Genomic DNA, 22,992 nt, shown 5'->3' with positions numbered 1-22,992 from the left:
CAAATAGAATACGATAACAGAAAGATAAATTAGTACAATAAAAAAATTAAAATCAAATAATAAATAAAAAATATAAAAAATTAACAGGTTTACATAGGAAAACATTATGAATCAGTGTTAATACATAAGTCATCATAATATTTCAAAAATCTTTCATTTTTCTTGTTTTTAACAAATTTAAGGGATTTTAGAAAAGTTTGATTTTCGATTAGGAAATGTGGAAAGTTAGGCTGCGATTTAGAGAATTCGTTTGTGAATAAAATATTTTCTAAATAAAAAAAAATTCGACTTATGAGGTACCGTGAGAACTGACAGACTGATGACGTCAAAGTACCGCGAGAGCAATTCGATCAATTATACGCAGAATTGCTTTCGCGTTATTTTGCAGTAGAAGCGCACCTGATGAGTGCTGCTTAAAAGATTTTTTTTCCAGAAAGCAGATAAACTCTCCAAATTCTGGCCTGTTCGCTCTTAAAACCTAAGGTGAGCGATAATTTGCTGATTTGCTGCATATTAGGTTTGCACTGATTTACAAACCTGACGTGCCTATTGTTGTAAACCATCTGTTTTACTCCTCAGAACAAACTTTCTGTGTAAATCTCATCAGTTGACGGTGCTGATCCATTATGAAGGTAATTCTCCCCTCTCTTCCTATTTTATGTGATTATGGGGCAGTTTCCCGGACAGAGATTAGACTAGGCTAGTCCTAGACTAAAACATTTTTAAGAGCTGTCCAAACCGAAAACAACCTGCACACATATCTTAAAATACATCAGTGCCCTTTGTTTTGCCTCAAAATGCACACCAGTAATGTTTTTATTAAGGCATGTTTGTTAAAACTAGTTTTATTTCCTAATTAAACTAAGGCCTAATCCTGGTTTAAGATAATCCCTGTCGGAGAAACCACCCCTTATGTCTTGATTATTAGTGTTGCTTGCATTTATGCAAAACATCGCTATTGTTACTTCTCACGGGTCATAAACCATATAGACTTAACATTGCGCCAAACTTTGACAGCTCCACTCGAGGGTGGTAAACTCTGTAAGAACATACCTCACATTGACATAACATTGTACTCCTGAGGTGTAAGATGTGCCCCAAATTTCCCAAAGACAAACAATGAGGGGAGAAAATCCCATAGACTTAACATGGCAAAGAACTTTGGCGAGTCATAGCTCTCAGTGAGGATTTCTTGGTGGTAGACGCTTAAAGAACGTACCCCACAATGGGGTGTAAGTTCACCCTAGCAACCATTTTGGGCACCCTAGCAACCAGTCCCATAGACCGCAATTATAAAATTCCCAGTTAGAAATCTTAGCAGCACAGTGTCATAGATGGGGGTGGGTGCATTTTATTCAGGCACCCAATCGGTTTCTCAGGATCAATACAGAGATATTAAGCCATGCCCCTAGCAACATAAATTCAAACAGTTATATTTTCAAATCTGAATGACACGGTGACATGGGGGTTGGTTTATATAATTCATGCATGCAATCAGCCTATGGAGTATCATCATTGGTGGATGCCAATTTTCTTTCTAGCAACCAAACAGAGGTACCCTAGCAACGGAATAAACCACGCCTTATATCTCCGCATCAGAACATCATAGAGACACAGGGATTGGATAATTTCACTTATGGCTTGGACTATAATCACTGGTGGATGCCAATTCACTCCCTAGCAACCGTTTAGCAAGACCTAGATTTTGACAGCAGTATCATAGATACATCGGGGTGGGCTCTTCCGAAACATGTTAACATTATTATACCAGTTTGTTTCCGAATTTTGCCATGGCAAGCACCACTTCACATTTTCTTCAGGAAATCTAGTTATTATGTTTCTTGCACCTTTACCTTTGAATCTTTCTTGTGAGGGTGGTAGGTGAACTGGTTATTGGTGGTTGTGAAATTTGTTTTGCACTGCAGATGGGCATTGGGCAAGTGACTCAGCAAGCTGCTGAGTGCAAGAATGGATTTACTACTCTCAGGGATCTGAAATGGCCTGGGTTTGCCAAAATGATCTGATACGTCTCAAGTCACTGCAGGTCATGACCAAGTTTAATTGCATTATTAAGAAGCAATCTTGTGTTAAAACACCACTGTTTTTTCAATATTTTATTATGTTCTAACCTCAGCTTAGACAAATTAATACATAAAATGATAACTATATTGTATGGCGGAAAAGTTTGCAGCACTTCGACCTCGGTGCGCAGTAACATCATCACTCCTGACTACTCCTCCTCTCGCTCAAACTTTCGTCAATATTACTTCACCCGAGGTTGAAGTGCTGCACACTAAGTGCTCTCCCGCCATACAATATAGTTCTCATTTTTTATCCGCTTAAAAATCGCCATACTTACTTGTGTAACTACTTATGTAACAATCTTCAAATAGGGAAAACATGGAAGTGTTTGGTGGCTTCTAAATTCATTTCTGTATGGATCCTAAGGAATGAATGGGGCTAGACTAAATGCTAACACATTCACAACACACTGTAGAAAGATTAAGTGCACGCATTGAATAAAAATAGGTATGTATTAATTTGTCTAAGTTGAGGTATCTATGGTTTCAGCAGTAACAACATAAACAAGCGTCTGCACGTAACTTCCGGTAAAATTCGCTAAGAATAAATAACAACAAAGTCCTTTAAACGTAGTTTATTTATATAACAAGCAAAAAAACAACACATAGATTACCTAGGAAACCAAAACATTTGTTATTTTCGACGAGGCATTTGTTCAAGAGATCAGTTTAACAACTAGTCAGACCTAAAAAAAAACGAAACCGGAAGTAAGGTTAGGATCCAGACGTGTATCACGTGCGCCCGATAAAACCGTCTATAAGAACATGGTAAAATATAGTTTTCCTTTAGGGGCAAATATAGGCAAGTTTATTACAAAGTACGAATAGTATTTTGTAGTTTCATTTTGTGTCAGGCTGTGCATAAAACTACAGATTTTGTGGTAATTACCTTACTAATTTCAGAGTTTAATTTATTAATTTCACAATGATGGAACAACATGTGCAGTTTTATGGTCTATGGAACGGTCAGTCAGCAATCTAGCCTATGTTGACAATTATGTCCATGTGTAAAACAGTTTTAGGGTGCATTCCTTGATTTCACAATTCTAATTGAATAGTTTTTTTCTATATGCTATGCACAGAATTCACTATTGCAAATCTAATGGTAAAGGTATGTGTGCAATGTATGCTAAGAATCAGGAGGTCAGTGGGAAAAATCTGTTTTAAGATGAGCGAGGCGTGCATCTGTTCTTATGTGTCTCCGTATAGGGGTACACCACTGACCTGCAACTATCTGTGGCTAATAGCAAGCCCAAAATAAGAACAGATTTTGGCAAAGGACACAGATTGTGATCCCTGCCTGGGGATTATTTAAAGATGCCAGCATATAGAGAGGTGTGCCAGTAGTTGCTGGTGTGCAGTCAGTGTCTGCAAGCACTCTTCTTGGTGTTTGCAAAACTACTTCCGTACTGGCTGTCAATCCTTAAAACACATATTTAAAATAAACACTAAAATAATAGCCAATTTTCAAATTCTGTATTGCAACCCCTTTATCTTATTCTAGGGAAAAAACTAAGTTTATTGGTCTGCATTCTGCATGCACTATTGTTTATTGTTGGTATTGAACGGAATCTCCTCTAGTCCTTAATTCCCATAAAGTATATTCATATCATAAAGCATGAGATATAGGATATAACTGCACACATCAGGATTCATCAGCAGCTATAGATAATACTTGTGTTGTCATGTGTCGCAACATGACTATCAGACAGAGCTATGCTGCCACTTTGGATCTTGAACAGCAATCTGCCACTTTGAATCTTGAACACTTTTGCACTCAGACTGTGGGGAGTAAAAACTATACACCTTTGGTAATTTGAGGAGGTGCCCTCAGCTCAACTGTGATTGGTGGATGGACTGGAGTAATGAAAAGGAATTGGCTGTTTAGAGGGAAATGGGTACGGTCACAGTTTGGCTCTCAAGGCTTATGTAAGTGATCCCGAAAATGTTCTTGGAACATCTTCAAGACTTCACACTAATGGAGAACTTTGAGCAGGATGGTGAGGGTGTGAAATTTATTGTCAATGTAAGGTGCGAATATAAGGTACAAAGTTGTCACTGGGGCGATACCTTTTCAAAAAGTACACTTTTGTACCTAAAAGGTGCACATTGGTACCTCAAAGGTATTAGGACATACAGTAGGACATTTTTTAAATGTACCAGTGACATTTGTACCCCCCCCTCCAAACGTGTACCTATTTAGCACACAAAGTAGATGTTATAGTAGAATATTTTCAGAGTACTGTGTGAATACTTCAATTAATTTGGACATACTACCCGCTTTATCTACTATATAGTATGGAAGTAGGTGATTCAGATGCAGTAAATATTTATGGCTCAAACTATTGATCCACTCATTCAACTTTGATGATGTGATTGGTTACATGTTTGTGACATAGAAAACCAAGGAGATTTCAAACTGCAGAAATCAATTTTTTTTAGAGAAAATACTAAGCAGTTGTGTTGAATGATGAATTGGCACATGCACTCTAAAAATGGCTGGGTTATTTTTGACCCATAATGGTTAAATATTGGACAGAACACATGCTGGATTAAAAATGACGCAATGGTGGATTGTTGTTGTTATGCAACCATGGGGTATAATAACCCAGCAGTAGGGTTAAAACAACCCAGCAGTTGGGTTAAAACAACCCAGCATTCCATTTTCAGAGTGTGGTTTGTCTATTAAAAATATATCATTTTAAAAACACCACAGAGACATATAAACTGCAATAAAAACTTTAATTTAAAACACATTTTTCTTTTTTTGGTCAACTGTGTGAACAAAATCATAAATAAATAAAAATATTAAAAATCCAATATCAAACACTCATCTTCTTCTATCATTAAAAAATATACATTAAAAATAATTATATACACTTATGCCCATAAATTAAATAATCTATAATTTAAATAAATATGAATTTCAGCATTTAGTAAAGATGCTGGTATTAACCGTCCACAATCCAAAAACTGGATTAATACAAGGAAACTGTTTGTCTCCAGAGCAGATACATTGTAACAATGTATGTCTATGTATCTTCTTATGTCCATTTAAACAAAGCATCTGAAGTGGGTTCTCAGATAACTCTTCTTCGTCTGGTCTGGAGTCGAGTGGAGCTGGTGCTGTACAGTTTGGCTGCTCGTGCCTCAAAAGCATTGACCATCTGTTTGACAACCTCATCAAAAAATACTGTTGCTAAATGTGAGTGAAGCAGGGATTTGAACTCAAATGACACCTAGAGAAGAAACACAGAATTATGGGTAAGATTAATAATAATAGGGTGTGAACGGTGCTTCTCAAACTTTCTTCAGATGTTGACTGCACACTGTATATAAGTTTATTTTTAGTTCAACGAGGGTTTTGTATTGATAGTAACATTCATTCATGTTTAAGTCCATCTTTTTAAGTCAATGAGTCCATAATCTCTCAAATCCTTTGCATTCCTGTGATCTTCCTCTCTAATCCTGTGACATTTAGGTTGTGCGCTTCCTTTCAGAACTTGAAAGGTTATATCACGTCCCTCTCTGTTACCGTCTATTTAAAGAAACAGCCCATGTGTGCTAAAAATTAGCCACTAATCTGGTTTAATACCTGTGCTACCTTTGAATGGGATTAATCCCACATAGAGAAAGTTCAGGATGATGTAACAAACACATGTAAAGTGTCTTTACAAAAGTTTTTGGCTGCATTGTTCATTGTATGCAGTACTTACAAAGAACTCCACATTGCAGGAGTCAGCTTGTCCTGCAGACCCAGGAGTGAATCGCCACAGTGTTTCAAGGTGACTGAAGAGATGTCCGTCTGTGCACACCGCCTAAAACACATGCATGTAGATACTTCATATATAGACAGTACATATGGCAAGTATTTAAGGTGATCTTTTGTTGCTTAAGATCAGCAAAGATCTCAAAATCAGCATCATAATATAGTTTATATTTAAATAGACTCAATAATCCCTAAATATGAACCATTTATAGTTTGAGCATTGGAGCAATAACAATGTACATACACATTAAAAACCACTGGTGTTTAATTTCTCATTTGTTTATAGACTTACTCGGACTTGGTGGTTCGGGATAACTGTGACCTCTGAGGTGTAGCGCTCAACGATGGGGGGGAATCCAATTTCAAGCTGAGCTCGCATATCACCGTTTCTCCCCCTTGTGACCTTTGACTTCTTGCACCAAGGTACAAACTGCTGGTACTGGTCCACGTTGGCTACAACGCTGTACATCTGCTCAGGTGAGTAGCTGGTTGGAAAATATGATTTGTTTATTGCTTCAGAAATAAACCAAGATATTGTTGGATAATAATAAAATTAAATTAGTGTTGTTGCTTTTGTGTGTGCTCACCCAAGTGCCCGGCTCTCCGAGTACTCCATTCTTCGTGTTATGAGATGCGCTGATAAATTAATAAAGCTCCGGGTGGGCACAACCTGTGAAGATTCTATGGGAGGAGGTAGGCTTGCCCTTCGTGTGGCTAACACACCACAAGAGCTCAAATGTCTGAGGAAAAACAAAAAGAAGTTGTGTTATTCACTTATCAAGAGCAGAATAACTTCAAACTGTTTGTCTCTTCTTAAATAATAACAGAGAAGTGGTCAGAGAACTACAACATACAATGTGACGCAAGGTTTCTTTGCAATTTACGAAAACACCAGTGATCACCCGGTAAATGACGTCTTTTCTAGTAAATAGTGAAGAGGAGTCGATCAATAGGTCGTGCCATTATACCCAATTGTATGGCACATTGCCAGCCGGGCATGCGCATTGTAGCAGTGCATTATTCAAACGGAGCGCTGATCGCAATTTCACTTTCTGATTTGAATCGAAACATTTTGAATTTCTAATCAAATATTTTTATTAAGGTATTATTTCGTTATTTAATACAAGATGATCTCACTTGATACATTTTGTGCTTCTGTAAAGTTACGTCTGCATTGCGTTTTAATCACGGTGAAGTTCTAGTGCGCGTACCCTGCGCAACTGTCCCACCGTCTCGTGACTTCTCACTGGTGTGTGAATTTTTTTTTGCCTTTTTTCTACTTTTGTTTAAGATTCCACACAGTTAACAACAAAACAATCGACGTTTTCAAAAGGCTATTACCATGACAATTTCAAATACATATATAGGCTATATGTAAATGCATTTAAAATTGTTACAGAAACCAAAAGTAAATTACTTCGTCGGGACATATTTACCAGGTTCCTTAACTATTTTAAACGTGTAAAACTTACCAAAGACCCAATTACTTCTGCATCTCATTTAACGTTAAGCAATTAATAATCCTTCAACATTGAACTTCAGTTGTACTTCGCATGGGAGCTCATACCTGATAGTGGCATTAGAATTTCTCCTCATAATATTACACGACCGTCCCTCCGAAATCTCTAGCGCCCGGAGAAACAGAGAAGTCGCCTTTTTTGCCATTTGTGCTCTTCAAGGTTGTAAAACCACTAAAGCTGCTTCAAAAGTGCACTTCACACAGACCAATAACCCCTAACCGGCTTCTCTGTAACTGTGAACGATAATAAAGTCCGATTGTAAATGTTTGAGGAGCGCTGCAGTGACGCACTGATAAAGGGGAGGAGTTAAGAGCGGCTCCGGGGCAGGTGCGTCATCCATACCTTAAGAACAAAGACGCCATGAGAACAATAATTGTTTTACCTTAAGGGGTTTCAGTTCTCGAGTCATTACACTGGAACGAGGAGTAACTATGTGCTTTTAGGCCCGAAAAGAGAGAGTGATTTACTCAAATAGTTTCTTGAAAATCTGACAAATTTTATTTTGGGGATTTTCGCCTGGATTTGGCCTACCTAATTTCAAAAGCTTCCCATACCCACATGCAGAGGTTTACATACAAATGTTTGGTATCATTTTACAGGAAACCCTTTGAAATTACATAAAACACTGTTGAAAGTGCTAAACATGGTTGTATGTGTTGTCAGTCCTCTAATAAACACAAAAATAAATAGGCGCTTTTTGATGTTTTTTTTCTAAAGTTTTTATTTAAAAGTGTATAACTCTGGCCCTGAGTGCCTCAGCTCCCTGCAGACAGTTTTGTTTGATTCCAGCAATTGCCAGCTTACAGAGGAAAAAAGATTTTTTTCTCTATCATAATGTATGCAAAAGTTATTTTACTCCAACTGATTGGAGGAATAATACCCTTTTTGTATACAATTTCTGCCTAAAAACATTTAAAGTGCTCCCATAACCACATACAGTGGAATAAATGCAATTTCTTTATATCATTTTAAAGAAAACCCTTTGAAGTTACATAAAAAGCTGCTGTTTGTGACAAATAGTGTTATTTATGTTGTTTTCCATATGATGAAACACCAAATTTTCTTTTTTTATGTTGTAAATACTGCCTTTGATAGTGTATAACTCTGGTTCTGTGTGCTCTAGCAGACTGCAAACAGTTCTGGTTGTTACCAGCAGCAGACAGTAAACACCCAAAAAAAGAATGATCTCTTTAGCATGTCGCATTCAAAAGTTATTTTCATTTTACTGAAGTGTCCGAAAATACATTTTTCATATAAATATTAATTTTTTGTTTTGGACATACAATAAATAACAAGGGATTATTCATGCACACAACCTAAGAAAATGCTGTGAATGGACTCATTTTTTAGAGTAGGACCTAAGAGAAAAGATGGTGTATCATTTGTGGCTATATGTGCTATCTGAGGCAGTCCACACTCAATTTTCCCATATGTTTACAAAAGACGATTTTTTACATCATTATTCATTCAACTATTGTTGGATATGTGTTAATAATAGAACAAAAATAACGCTTATTCCTTATTCCTGAGAATGAGAGCTTTCATTTGATATAAGACTTGCCCATGTTTGTCATACTTGAAAAATATGAAATATGTGAATATTAAATCATATACAAAATTATGGGGGGGGTGATAGTGTAAATTAAGTGTAAATAACTTTCTTACAGTAAAAGATTTCTCAAAGTGATGCATATCTGGAGAAAGTAGAGAGTCTAAGCTTTCAAACAGTATCTCATATGTGTTACTGGGGTCCATGATGGACCATTAAAGATTAAAAGAATATTTTATTTGAGTCAAAATACGAAATTTTGTCCCCGGGACTGGGTCCTTAGGGTTTAAGAGGTTAAATGTAACAGTTTCTGTATAAAAAAACTTTATTATAAATAATAAAAATAACTAAAATTACCTACTTTTACTGAAATACAATTGATGTAATGCCAAACTGAAACCAGTGTGTATTATTTGTTATCCACAGGGAAATATTTTAAGCTGGAGGCCAGGAGAAATTATAGCCCATGACCTTCTGCCTAAGCTTGACCCAACATGTCATTACGGCTAAACTTGGTTAAGATGCACAGGAAAAATCCAGTCAGAGTAAGTTAGGGGTGTATCGCTATGTGGGTGTTGGTAAGGTGACGGTCACAGGGTTTAAATGTTAACATTCACAAAACAGGTCACTCAAGTAAGATTTATTAGGTTATGTAAAAGCTGTAACTTTAGCTATTTCAGAAATGCTCATTCTCTTACAGCCAAATCACATCCCACAAATGCAGGTGAGTTTGGAGGTGTAGTGCACACAGAATACACAGTGTCTAATGGTCACAGTCAATGTCACACTTTTATATATGTATACATTTTACATTGAAATTTGTATGTAATATAGAGACACATCAAAAAATAATAATAAGAGATTATGGAGTGCATGCAATACAGCTGTTTTTAAGGGTGTCTATACACTTTATATAAATGCCACAAGGAGGGTGTAAATCATCTAAAAATGTGATTTATATGTTAAAACTTTAGACATTAGTTATTTTGGAATTTCCTCAGGATCACTGTGTCCTTACAACAAACACTCACTATAGCAGAATATTGACCTTGTGTAGACGACGTAATGTACTCTGTCCCTAGTGTTCTCTTGCTGTAGTAAACAAACAAGGACACTTGTGAAACTGATGGTGTTTTGGTGGGTGGAGGGTCATTTAGGACAGTCCTTGAAATAAAAATCTGAACATAGTTAAAAAATGAGACACAGTGGCTCAGTGTAATAGATAAAATACCAAAGTTTTATTTTATTTTTTTCACTTAGTGTGAAAAATGTCTTTTAGTCTATAAAAGTAAGTATTTTTTTCCAGTTGATTTTAACTGTAAATCTTTATTACAAAAGCATTATATTTGTTCATCTGTATTGGGTTTAGGTGGAGAGAAGATGAGCTTGCTCATTGCTCTGATGTACTGAGAGCCATCCAGGCATGAAAATTTCAGGCTGCTCATGGGTAGCAGGGCCCTGTTCGTGTAATATCTGAGCAATGGAGTCTGTGCTTGGATTGCCTCCAGATACACCTAAAAGTGGAGACAGTGTAGGAAAGAACCTGTTAGTTGTTCTTATAGAATGACTAAGACAATGGGTATATTGCACTGACAGTATATGTATATTTATCTATATGTATATGTAGAGAGACGAAAACAACACTTTCACATTATGATTGTGCATTAGGTTGCATAATATTAACATTTTTTAAATAATTATATTTAAAAAAAAATATATTTATTTTTTTTTTAAATAATTAAAAAAAATTTTTTTTTTGGTTGTCAGTAATGTCTATTGTGATAAATAGCTATAGACATAGTGGTTACTCTTCTAGTGGTTTTAAACTGGGGGCCAGGAGATGGTGCCAGGGGGGCCCCAGTTTTATGACATTTTATGAAATACATTAATTTATCATGAATTTTGTGTAATTAAACCTAAAAAAATAAGGCTACTAACCAAAAGCACTACTTTTTTGTATAATTTAATGTTGTTGTTTTTTTAATTAAAATGTTGAGCTTTAGAACAGTTTTTGTCACAAATTTTCTTTGAGGGGCCGCGAAGGAATGCACCATACACAAGGGGGGCCGCACGCTGAAAAAACTTGGGAACCACTGTGCTAGGACACCTGCATGAACTTGGGAACTCTAAAATGGTTTGGGGGCCAGTCGGTTAAATGTATAATTGCAGTGTGCCTTTAAAAAAATAACATATAGCCTTAGAAAGGCGTACAATACCTTTATTAAAATCTGACAACCCCCTTAGATTACTTGGACAATGTGATATTAGTATGTGATTGACCTCAAAGACATTGTTAAATTGAGATACTGTAAAATATTTCTTTTCTGTATTTTTTTTTCTTTTTTTAGTGTCGTTTTTGTAAACTGAAAAATTGAAAGTATAAAAAAAATCTGATTAAAGATTAAAAGTGCACGCATTGAAAAAGATAGGTATCAGAGGCGGCTGGTGACTTCTTTTATAGAGGGCGCACGATGCGAAGTTCGTCACAACATGTATGTAGCCCGTCATGTGTGTGGTTCGTAATTTCAAAATATGTGTTCTGCGCTTTGAGAGGTCCTGTGTGCATCACATGTCATGCCAAAATAAGTGCCTGCTGCAGACGCGTCTAAAGGGTTTATGATAAAAGAGACGCTTGTGTTTGCCAGATACTCGCATAATCTCATGCGTAATCAGAGGTTACTGTTAAGGGAGTGTCTAGCGTGTATTTTGTGAACTTGAGCATCTCTTTTATCATAAACGGTTTTGACGCGTGTGCAGCAGGCACTTGTTTTGACAAAACACGTGATGCACACAAGATCTCTCGACACGCAGGACACACATTTTGAAATTAAGAACCACACACATGACAATCCGAACACTTATTTTAAATTAGCGCCTTAGCGGATGAGCAGTCACGAGCCGCCATTGATATAGGTATTTATTAATTTGTCTAAGATGGTAAGAAAAAGAAAAACGGTGGTGTTTTGCTTTAATCTCCTTTTCACATACAATTAGGGGTGTGCTGAATGTACCTGTATGATGTCATCGGTATCCTGGGCTGCATTCTGAAAGATGGACTGGCAGTGCTGCAGATATTGCTCATACAGGGTGCGTGTGTATGCATCAGTGTCCAGCACCTCATCGCTGGGCTCTGTTCTCTTCAGGTTCATGAAGAAATCTGTGTTGACTGGTCCACATTCAATCAGGCTCACACTGCATAACAGAAGTGAAAGAAAACAGTGGCATATACTATTTTCTGTGATCATACATGCTACAGCCGGTGTACTCACACTATAATACTCACTGAATATTGAAATGTTGAAGCAGTATAGCCAGGCTTTCACAAGCGCCCTCTACTGCAAATTTACTAGCACAGTAAACATCATTGAATGGCAAACCTGAGTACGTAAATAGTGCAGGTCAGCATTACCATAGATTTCATCACAAAGGATTACAAACATTATAATTGTTTTCCCATAATACCAAAATAACTTTGCTCGTCTGCATATTATAAAACTATGTCTCTCTCTGTCTGTGTATTTCTCCAATCTGACACACCCTGCAGTCCTCCAATGCTTCCGGTTACCAGGATCCTTCCACATCTTCTTCTCTTCATGTCTGGGAGAAAGGTCTGTATGGTGCGAATGGTGCCCAGCAGATTGACCTCTAGGACTTCACGTATAGTGTCCATTGAGAGGGTCTCCAGAGGTCCCATCAGACCTATACCTGCATTACAAACTTACATCAAGATAATAAAAGAGAAGCAGAGATGAAGTGTACTGTTAAATAAATTTTAACTATAAATTTACTATTTTACATTGACCATGGCACTAAAGTGTACCTCTACATTTACATTGATTATTGTAACAGGACTTTTAATGTCTATTTTAATATTTATTTGTTTCATACATTATTTATAAAGGTCACTTTTTCCTTTAGCTGCATTCTGGTCTGTTTTTTTACCCAGTATGTCAATTCTGTCCTCTGTAACTTTCCCCTTAGCATCAAGTATGGACTGCTGGTCGGTCACATCCATCTGGAGAATGGCCATAGTATCCGCATGTAATCCTCTTACAGTCTCCAACAAATGTTGCTTCTTGTCCAGGTTGCGCATGGTAGCATAGACTAAACAAAATAAATGACCGTTCATACTTTTGCAACGAATGTAGCTAGAAATACTTTAGAAATAGATGCAATATACAAAACATTTGTGTAGTATCAGTTACCTTTATATGCTTTGGAAGGATTGGATGCGAGCTGCACAGCAAGGCTGAGTCCGATCCCTGAGGAACAGCCAGTGATGAGAACAACTTTTTGCTCCATTGGGGCAAAAGAAGAGCAGTTCACAACTCTAGAAAGATGTGAAGTGAAGTGTTGTAGCTGCTGTAATCTTCAAAGATATGTAGTCCGTCTAACTTGCTGTGTCTTTGATATAATGTTTTAGTTTTCTTTCATTATCACAAGGCCAGCTAGAGGTAAACATTTTGGTTTCACACTGTTATTTGCTCTGCAGGTGCGGCTTACAGTTTTTTTTTTTGAATTGCCAAAACACTAAACCCCAATCTCTGAACCAAATTCCTACACCCATTTGTCAAATCATGCACTCTTTTTGCAAAACTCTAAACACAAACTTCTCAGTAAAACGCAATTGTTTTATAAATGCTAAAATGCTATGTTTTCCATTTTAAGGTTGTGTCTAATGTGTTTAAATTATAGACTCATGTGTCTGAAATTTGAAAGCTTATTTTGATTTTGAGTACAGGTGAAATGGTTTTAAAGGAATTGTTCGATTCTTCTAGAAGAGTCAGGGATTCTGTGTATTTAGTTTGACAATTTGAATTTGTGTTTAAGGTTTTGAGAAAATGAGTGAAAAATGTGTTTTAGCAATTCAGAAAAACTGTCACTAAAGGCGCACACAAACAGTAATCCTGTGGCAAATACTAATATGATGAAATGTTCGGTAAATTATTGTGAGGATTCACTTGAAAATCTGAAAAAGTTGAAGATATATAAAATAGAGGAAGAATGCTGCTCTAAAATTAGTTTACTTCAGACAATTCAAGACATATTTTCTGAATAAATCTTAATGCATGCTTAAATTCTGAGATCATTGTTTGGCCAAAAGAAACTAAAGACAACAACATGGAGGGTCAAATCAATTCATTTTTTCAAAACTTATGTTGATTATATTTTTCTAATTTATTGGCAACAGTATGTTAAAAAAATAAAAGAATATTAAACATTAACAAGTCTTTGTTTTTACAGAATAAAATTATAATAAAAAAGCTTATGCAAAGCATTCTGGGAACCAGAAATCCTCATCAATCTTTTTTTCTGATTTTGGTTCCCAGAAATGCTTTGCATAATGCTGTACTTTTTATAGTTTTTCCTGTGAAGACTTGTTAATGTTTATATGTCTTTGAACAAACATTTAACACTGTAATTTAAACAGAAGTGTATATATGCTAGAAACACCTGAAAACCGAATTTGGGCTTGATTTGTATAATGCACTCACTTAATAAAGTTATTACAAATTTATTTAAAGCAACACTATGTAGGTTTTTTTACCTTTAAATAATGTCTCTAAAATTATTTCAGTGATAGAACAACTTTTAACTGGAAAAATTGTACTGTTGCTGCAACCTGAGCAGCCTCCTAGCTGCTACAAGCACACTCTGAAAGTGGCGGTGGAGGGTAGGAAACAGCCCTGCCCCTCCCCCTGCCTGCAGAAGAGTGTCTGATACCAGGCACTGTTGCGCTTTTCAACCACATGGGGGAGCTGTAGGTCATTTTTACATGGAAACTACATAGTGTTGCTTTAAAGTTATCAAACTTCTGAACAGATCATGAAACGTTATGAAATATAAATAAAAACCTGTATATTATGTACACAGATGAAACCTTCTAATATAGCCAGTATATTATTGTTTGCTCTAAAATTATCCACTGACTTTATTAAACAGCAATTTTACTTGGAAACCTATCTAATTATTTGCCCCATCTTTATTAACTTTAAATAATGGTGACTAACAAAAACATCTTAAGCATTTTTTGTATTTACAGTAGGATTGTTAAAATGCTGTACCAGACTACAGTGGAAAAAAATCCCACTGGTTTTAAATGATTAAATTAAGGTTTAATAATGAAATATGTTAATTTCATTTTAAGAAAATTCAATCATTTGGAACTAATTTCAAGTTTTTTATTTATTGTACAAATGACTAAAAAAATAAATGAAAAATGTAACTATTGTAATTATAGCATGTGTGCTTAATAATGAGCTCACTACATTTGAACTGTTATTGACTTGACAAAAAGAAACCATATGTTAATAATTAAACAAAGTGAGACAAAGTGAAATTTATATTTTAATTAAAAAAACTGTATTAACAGCATTCATGAAAGATACAACCAATAACAATGTTTATATTACATATCAATACATATCTTTCGGTTTATCAATTAAACTACAGTGATTTGAGAATAAAAAAATTGAAATAATAGCAGCAATATCACATATAAAAGTTCCTTTATAGCACTAGCACAGCTAGTACACAAATCAGTCCACACTGGTCTGTAAAAGTCTTTCTGAAGTGAGGTCTTGCAGACACTTAACACTAAAATTGTGTTAAATGGTCTCAATCCACCTCTTCAATAGTTGGTCCCTGGGAACCGGCCCCTGAACCGGCGGCACGTGCCTGAGCTCCACAGCCTCCAGCTGGAATCCCTCCCTGGTACAGTTTAGTAATGATTGGGTTACAAACTTTCTCCAGCTCTTTCAAATGATGTTCATACTCCTCCTTATCAGCCAACTGGTTGTTCTCTAGCCAGGTGATGGTCTCGTTGCATTTCTCAATAACTTTCTTCTTGTCATCTTCACTGATTTTACCTTTCAGGTTCTCATCCTCCACACTGTTTTTCATGTTGAAGGCGTAAGACTCCAGTGAGTTCTTGGCAGTAATTTTCTCTCTCTGAAGATCATCCTCTGCTTTGTATTTGTCAGCGTCCTGCACCATTCTCTCAATCTCTTCTTTGCTCAGTCGGCCCTTGTCATTGGTGATGGTGATCTTGTTCTCTTTGCCAGTGCTTTTGTCCACAGCTGACACATTTAGGATTCCGTTGGCATCGATGTCAAAGGTCACTTCGATCTGAGGGACTCCACGTGGTGCAGGTGGAATTCCTGTCAGCTCAAACTTCCCCAGCAGGTTGTTGTCTTTGGTCATGGCCCTCTCTCCCTCATATACCTGGATCAGGACGCCAGGCTGGTTGTCTGAGTAGGTGGTAAAGGTCTGGGTCTGTTTGGTGGGGATGGTGGTGTTGCGTTTGATGAGGGCTGTCATGACTCCTCCTGCTGTTTCAATACCCAGAGACAGCGGAGCAACATCTAGCAGCAAAAGATCTTGAACGTTTCCAGATGTGTCGCCCATAAGGATGGCAGCTTGCACTGCAGCACCATAAGCCACTGCTTCATCTGGGTTGATGCTCTTGTTCAGCTCTCTTCCATTGAAGAAATCTTGTAGAAGTTTCTGGATCTTAGGGATTCTCGTGGATCCACCAACCAGAACAATGTCATTAATCTGAGATTTGTCCATTTTGGCATCTCGCAGGGCTTTCTCCACAGGTTCTAGAGTTCCCCTGAAGAGGTCTGCGCACAGCTCTTCAAACCTTGCTCTAGTAATGGATGTGTAGAAGTCAATGCCCTCATACAGGGAGTCAATCTCAATGCTGGCCTGAGAGCTGGATGACAGGGTTCTCTTGGCTCTCTCACAAGCTGTACGAAGTCTCCTCAGCGCCCTCTTGTTCTGACTGATGTCCTTCTTGTGTTTCCTCTTGAATTCTTCTACAAAGTGATTCACCATGCGGTTGTCAAAGTCCTCCCCACCCAGGTGAGTGTCTCCAGCTGTGGATTTCACCTCGAAGATGCCATCCTCAATTGTCAGGATCGACACATCAAAGGTACCGCCACCGAGGTCGAAGATCAGGACGTTACGCTCTGAACCTTTGCCTTTATCCAGTCCATAGGCGATGGCTGCAGCCGTGGGCTCGTTGATGATTCGGAGAACATTCAGCCCAGCGATTACTCCGGCGTCTTTAGTGGCCTGCCTCTGAGAGTCGTTGAAATAGGCGGGAACTGTGATAACCGCATTCGTCACCTTCTGTCCCAGATAAGCCTCTGCAATCTCCTTCATCTTCACCAAGACCATGGATGAGATTTCTTCAGGGTTAAATGATTTGGTTTCTCCTTTGTATTCAACTTTCACCTTTGGCTTTCCCCCATCACTGATGACTTGGAAGGACCAATGCTTCATGTCAGACTGCACAACTGGATCATCAAATTTCCTGCCAATCAGCCTCTTGGCATCAAACACTGTGTTGCTGGGGTTCATGGCCACCTGGTTTTTAGCTGCATCTCCAATGAGCCTCTCTGTGTCTGTGAAGGCAACATAGCTTGGTGTTGTTCTGTTGCCCTGGTCATTAGCGATGATCTCCACTTTTCCATGCTGAAAAACTCCCACACACGAGTAAGTGGTGCCCAGGTCAATTCCAATAGCAACTCCTTTTGCAGACATTTTTGATCACAGCAAACTGTTTGACATAAAATACAAAAATAGAAAGAATGAGATTTAGCACCAAATCAACATGGATAAAATGATTGTGTATTATGTTAGTTAGGAAATAATGTTACATTGTCATCAGTAAACAAACCAATTGTGCATATAGTCTAGTAAATACGGTTAGACACTGTGTTCTCATCCAAGATATAAACAAAAAAAATTATAATGTTTTTATAAGCAGCAGAGTACAACCAGATGAAAAACACTAGTGTTTTTTTAAGTATTTACTCTAGTAAACTGTAGTAAATTTCCTAGACTCCAGTGTTTTTTTAACCTTACCGTAATAAATATTAACGTACACTTTCAATATAGGTAATACTTTGGAATATTGTAATATACGTTAATAAATTATAGTAATTACTATACTATACAAGTATATTAAATTAACACAATAAAGAAAAATAAAGACTCAAAATGTAAATAAAGTAATCAAAGCAAATATAATATCGAAATGTTAAGACATAGCTAAGCATTTGTGTCTTTAGTTTTGTGCAATTAAGTTATACAGTTTACTTACCAAGCAGGTTCTGGGATGTAATAATAATTTCAAATAAATAAAATATTAGAAATTAAATCCTCACGAAAATATTAAAAACGCCCCTCCTTCTAATCGCTTAAGCGTTCAATAAGTTGAGTTCATGGTTTCTCTCTCCTCCAGCCGCTGTTTAAATACACCACAGCGCTCATACATTCAAATTCTCCACACTTCTGGAAGCGTCCTGAGAATCTGACCAATCAGAGATAAGCGGCGCGCTTACGTCAGCCGTCAAAGAAGCATCTGCGAGAACGTTTCTGTGGACTCACCTGAATCCAGTGATATTTTCTCATTTGTATTAAAAACATTCTTAAGCGATTCATGAATTTTGCCGCTGAAAACGACTAAAGACATTAAAGATAGAATGGTGTCTACAATAAATGAAGAAAACCCATCCTTAACATGATGACATAACACTGACCTCTAGTGAAACCTGCGCGGAATTACTAGATATGACTCGAAAAGTCTCTAATGTTCCAGAAACGTCTCCAACGTTCCGGAGTAGTCTTTAACTTTAAAAACAATAAAAATATTGGACCAAAGAAAATTACTTTAAATAGAAAGCGAGAGTATCGGCAAAACATTAATAACTGGTCAAACTGAGCTCAAAGTATGCTTTATTTTCCGTGAGCTTTTTGTTTTCTATTTATTTTTGTATTTTTACAGTAAAACTGGTATTACATTATATGCTGTAGTTTGCCGTATTTTTAACAGTTTTGTCATAAATTACATGGTCTAGTACTCTGTTTAATATCATATGGGCTACTCCTGTTATTTTAATAGTTTATGCAAATCTGAATAAATATAAATACTGTACAAAATGTCCAGTACTGTATACTTTATATAACAAAATGAAAAAAGAGCTAAAAGAAAAGAGACAGTTAAACGCATCATCTACTTTCGCTTTTTATTTTTGTCTTTTTAAATACCATACAAACAGTTAAACTTTGCCTTGGCATAATGACTATCAAATATTGCTGAAACCCAATAATACTACTCATCGGTTATTTATACTCGTGTCAAATTTATATTTCATAATACATTTCTCTGTTTTAAACGGGAAGCACTATAAATATTACAATCAACACACATTATATGAGATATACAAGAAGCTGCCTTATTAAGAAAAATATGAATGTTTAAACACACTATATAACATATTAAGTGTGATATCATATTAAAGGGCCTTATAATAACAGAAACTGGAGAAATATCTGAAAGTGGATTATTACGGGATGACGCTATATTGTGGGAGGAGCCACTCGACTGTGTCTCGTTGTGATTGGTCTAAATCGCAGGAGGTTTCGAGAAACTTCAAGAGCGCCATCCTGGATAATATAAAGCGCAACAGAGGCTCTGGTTCGGTACATATCGGCAAACTTCGGAACCACAGCACGAGAGAAAGAGAGAGAGAGAGCGCGCAAAACCGCAAAGCGTTTTACGACACAGGCGTAATACAATAGAAGAAATCTCATTCATACACGGTACGTTGAGTTTATATCCTTTATGCCTTAAACTTGTAAATACACAGCAGATAGATTTTAGTAGTTATATTTGTGATGTTGTATATGTTTAAAAAAATATAACACATCAATAACCAAAGAAACTGTTACTAGCTGGAAATGTTATTTTGTTATGTCGTTTTTAATTAGAAAACATTTATAAATCATTCTGCCCATTTGTGTGCTGAGAAAAATGAACTGAAATAGATGCAAAAAAAGTGAGAATGAATGTTAAAAACTTTACTGATTTTGTTTTTGTTTTCTTGACTATAGGTATAAAGTAAAAAGTCGAAAATGTCTGCAAAAGGAGTCGCTATTGGAATTGACCTGGGCACCACTTACTCCTGTGTGGGAGTTTTTCAGCATGGAAAAGTGGAGATCATCGCTAATGACCAGGGCAACAGAACAACACCAAGCTATGTTGCCTTCACAGACACAGAGAGGCTCATTGGAGATGCAGCTAAAAACCAGGTGGCCATGAACCCCAGCAACACAGTGTTTGATGCCAAGAGGCTGATTGGCAGGAAATTTGATGATCCAGTTGTGCAGTCTGACATGAAGCATTGGTCCTTCCAAGTCATCAGCGATGGGGGAAAGCCAAAGGTAAAAGTTGAATACAAAGGAGAAACCAAATCATTTAACCCTGAAGAAATCTCATCCATGGTCCTGGTGAAGATGAAGGAGATTGCAGAGGCTTACCTGGGACAGAAGGTCACGAATGCGGTTATCACAGTCCCCGCTTATTTCAACGACTCTCAGAGGCAGGCAACTAAAGACGCCGGAGTAATCGCTGGGCTGAATGTTCTCCGAATCATCAACGAGCCCACAGCTGCAGCCATCGCGTATGGGCTGGATAAAGGCAAAGGTTCAGAGCGTAATGTCCTGATCTTTGACCTGGGTGGAGGCACATTTGATGTGTCCATCTTGACCATTGAAGATGGCATCTTTGAGGTGAAATCCACAGCTGGAGACACTCACCTGGGTGGGGAGGACTTTGACAACCGCATGGTGAATCACTTTGTAGAAGAATTCAAGAGGAAACACAAGAAGGACATCAGTCAGAACAAGAGGGCACTGAGGAGGCTTCGTACAGCTTGTGAGAGAGCCAAGAGAACCCTGTCATCCAGCTCTCAGGCCAGCATTGAGATCGACTCCCTGTATGAGGGCATTGACTTCTACACATCCATCACCAGAGCAAGGTTTGAAGAGCTGTGCGCAGACCTCTTCAGGGGAACTCTAGAACCTGTGGAGAAAGCCCTGAAAGATGCCAAAATGGACAAGTCTCAGATTAATGACATTGTTCTGGTTGGTGGATCCACGAGAATCCCTAAGATCCAGAAACTTCTACAAGATTTCTTCAATGGAAGAGAGCTGAACAAGAGCATCAACCCAGATGAAGCAGTGGCTTATGGTGCTGCAGTGCAAGCTGCCATCCTTATGGGCGACACATCTGGAAACGTTCAAGATCTTTTGCTGCTGGATGTTGCTCCACTGTCTCTGGGTATTGAAACAGCAGGAGGAGTCATGACTGCCCTCATCAAACGCAACACCACCATCCCCACCAAACAGACCCAGACCTTTACCACCTACTCAGACAACCAGCCCGGCGTCCTGATCCAGGTATATGAGGGAGAGAGGGCCATGACCAAAGACAACAACCTGCTGGGGAAGTTTGAGCTGACAGGAATTCCACCTGCACCACGTGGAGTCCCTCAGATCGAAGTGACCTTTGACATCGATGCCAATGGAATCCTAAATGTGTCAGCTGTGGACAAAAGCACTGGCAAAGAGAACAAGATCACCATCACCAATGACAAGGGCCGACTGAGCAAAGAAGAGATTGAGAGAATGGTGCAGGACGCTGACAAATACAAAGCAGAGGATGATCTTCAGAGAGAGAAAATTACTGCCAAGAACTCACTGGAGTCTTACGCCTTCAACATGAAAAACAGTGTGGAGGATGAGAACCTAAAAGGTAAAATCAGTGAAGATGACAAGAAGAAAGTTATTGAGAAATGCAACGAGACCATCACCTGGCTAGAGAACAACCAGTTGGCTGATAAGGAGGAGTATGAACATCATTTGAAAGAGCTGGAGAAAGTCTGTAACCCAATCATTACTAAACTGTACCAGGGAGGGATGCCAGCTGGAGGCTGTGGAGCTCAGGCACGTGCCGCCGGTTCAGGGGCCGGTGCCCAGGGACCAACTATTGAAGAGGTGGATTAAAAAGCAACAAAATGATAAAAGACTGATAATAAATCTCTGTTCAGTTTTCACTGAGTTACAAGCACATTTTTTATTGTTTTGATCTTCCTGTAAATGTTTACATTTGTAAAGTTCACATTGTTTTTATAAATATGTAAAAATAAAAAAATGTATGTGATGTTAAATATTTTGTATTTTGTTACAGTTGTATGCTGATTAATGTTATGATCAAGTAAATAAATGTTATTTATTCATAAATATAGTTGTGCTATTACTTTTTAATTAAAACAAAACTATACTATCCTAATAAATTATCAGCTCTACCATCTTTTAATTCTTTATTACCACATTTTTCACATTTCAATAGAATCATTTTAAATTTTGGGGTAAAATGCACATGTAAGGAAAAAATAAAGTAAAACCTTTAAAAAATATCAAAAGATTATACATTTAATGATCACTGTCGGATGATGTCCAGAGTTAGTTTTTTTTTTTTTTGCCTGGACATCCAACAAGCAACTAACATAGTTTGACACAATAACACATAAGATACCCCAGAATGTAAATATATAAATTTTCACACTCAAAAACTTAAATCAGAACCAATGGCTTTGTGAAGGGAATTCTGGTATCCATTCAGGCTGTAGTTCCTGACACATACAGCAGGGGGCAACATGACTGTGTGTAAAAGACAACCACAAATACTAGAGTCTTCTCTTATGAAGGGGTTTACAGGATGAGAACAAAAAAAAGAAACAAATAGTTGTTATAATAAACTACCAAGGAGGATTAGCGCCAAAAAGAATAAAAAATAAACCATCTTGAGATTAAAGTCATTATAATGCGAGCTTTAACTTTTTTCCAAAAAAATAGTCAAAATAAATGAAATTTCAAGAATAAACTGGAAACATTTCAGAAATTAAATCAATATATAACGAGAATAAAGTCGTAATATTTTGATAATAATGTCATATTTTACATTAACGTGTTTGGAGTGATGTGAACAAGCAGATCTCCAAAGCAGATACCAAGGGCTACCTACTTGCCTTTTTCATACAACAGGCAAATAGCCTAAGGTATATGCTCTCAGAATCTGTTTCAGAATAAATATTTTCAGATTAGGCATATTCTCAACGTGGTTTAATGCATTAAGACAGTGATATTAATACACTTAATTCACTATACACTAAAGATATATTATTAATAAGCGTGTACTGTCAAGCAGAAAAGCCCAGA

The 22,992-nt window shown here is 37.2% G+C and overlaps 4 protein-coding genes and 1 long non-coding RNA gene across 5 annotated transcripts; 2 read left to right on the top strand and 3 right to left on the bottom strand.

The window, feature by feature from the left end:
- Positions 1-382: 382 nt before the first annotated feature.
- Positions 383-12,668, top strand: LOC141351083 (uncharacterized). The gene is made up of 6 exons (XR_012359262.1): positions 383-483; positions 580-632; positions 6,137-6,543; positions 9,346-9,464; positions 11,914-12,006; positions 12,464-12,668. It is a non-coding gene; the product is annotated as an uncharacterized lncRNA (long non-coding RNA).
- On the bottom strand, positions 4,807-7,827 carry LOC129436235 (coenzyme Q-binding protein COQ10 homolog, mitochondrial). Its single transcript, XM_055194228.2, has 5 exons — positions 7,418-7,827; positions 6,438-6,590; positions 6,143-6,335; positions 5,798-5,899; positions 4,807-5,320 (listed from the first exon to the last, which is right to left on the bottom strand). The coding sequence occupies exons 1-5, from the start codon at positions 7,513-7,515 to the stop codon at positions 5,162-5,164; spliced, it is 705 nt and encodes a 234-aa protein (XP_055050203.1). The 5' UTR covers positions 7,516-7,827; the 3' UTR covers positions 4,807-5,161.
- hsd17b1 (hydroxysteroid (17-beta) dehydrogenase 1) lies at positions 10,182-13,423 on the bottom strand. Its single transcript, XM_055194227.2, has 6 exons — positions 13,125-13,423; positions 12,862-13,023; positions 12,457-12,636; positions 12,203-12,296; positions 11,931-12,111; positions 10,182-10,433 (listed from the first exon to the last, which is right to left on the bottom strand). Exons 1-6 carry the CDS (start codon positions 13,219-13,221, stop codon positions 10,260-10,262), a joined length of 888 nt encoding a protein of 295 aa, XP_055050202.2. The 5' UTR covers positions 13,222-13,423; the 3' UTR covers positions 10,182-10,259.
- A 1,831-nt stretch (positions 13,424-15,254) lies between these two features.
- LOC129436231 (heat shock 70 kDa protein) lies at positions 15,255-18,582 on the bottom strand. The gene is made up of 2 exons (XM_055194222.2): positions 18,032-18,582; positions 15,255-17,485 (listed from the first exon to the last, which is right to left on the bottom strand). Exon 2 carries the CDS (start codon positions 17,467-17,469, stop codon positions 15,538-15,540), a length of 1,932 nt encoding a protein of 643 aa, XP_055050197.2. The 5' UTR covers positions 17,470-17,485; positions 18,032-18,582; the 3' UTR covers positions 15,255-15,537.
- Positions 18,583-19,297: 715 nt separating this feature from the next.
- Positions 19,298-22,014, top strand: LOC129436230 (heat shock 70 kDa protein). The gene is made up of 2 exons (XM_055194221.2): positions 19,298-19,533; positions 19,825-22,014. Exon 2 carries the CDS (start codon positions 19,846-19,848, stop codon positions 21,775-21,777), a length of 1,932 nt encoding a protein of 643 aa, XP_055050196.2. The 5' UTR covers positions 19,298-19,533; positions 19,825-19,845; the 3' UTR covers positions 21,778-22,014.
- The last annotated feature ends 978 nt before the right edge of the window (positions 22,015-22,992 follow it).

Source organism: Misgurnus anguillicaudatus, chromosome 19 (assembly GCF_027580225.2).
Source record: "Misgurnus anguillicaudatus chromosome 19, ASM2758022v2, whole genome shotgun sequence".
Lineage (NCBI taxonomy): Eukaryota > Metazoa > Chordata > Actinopteri > Cypriniformes > Cobitidae > Misgurnus > Misgurnus anguillicaudatus.
This window is presented reverse-complemented; position numbering and strand designations above follow the sequence as displayed.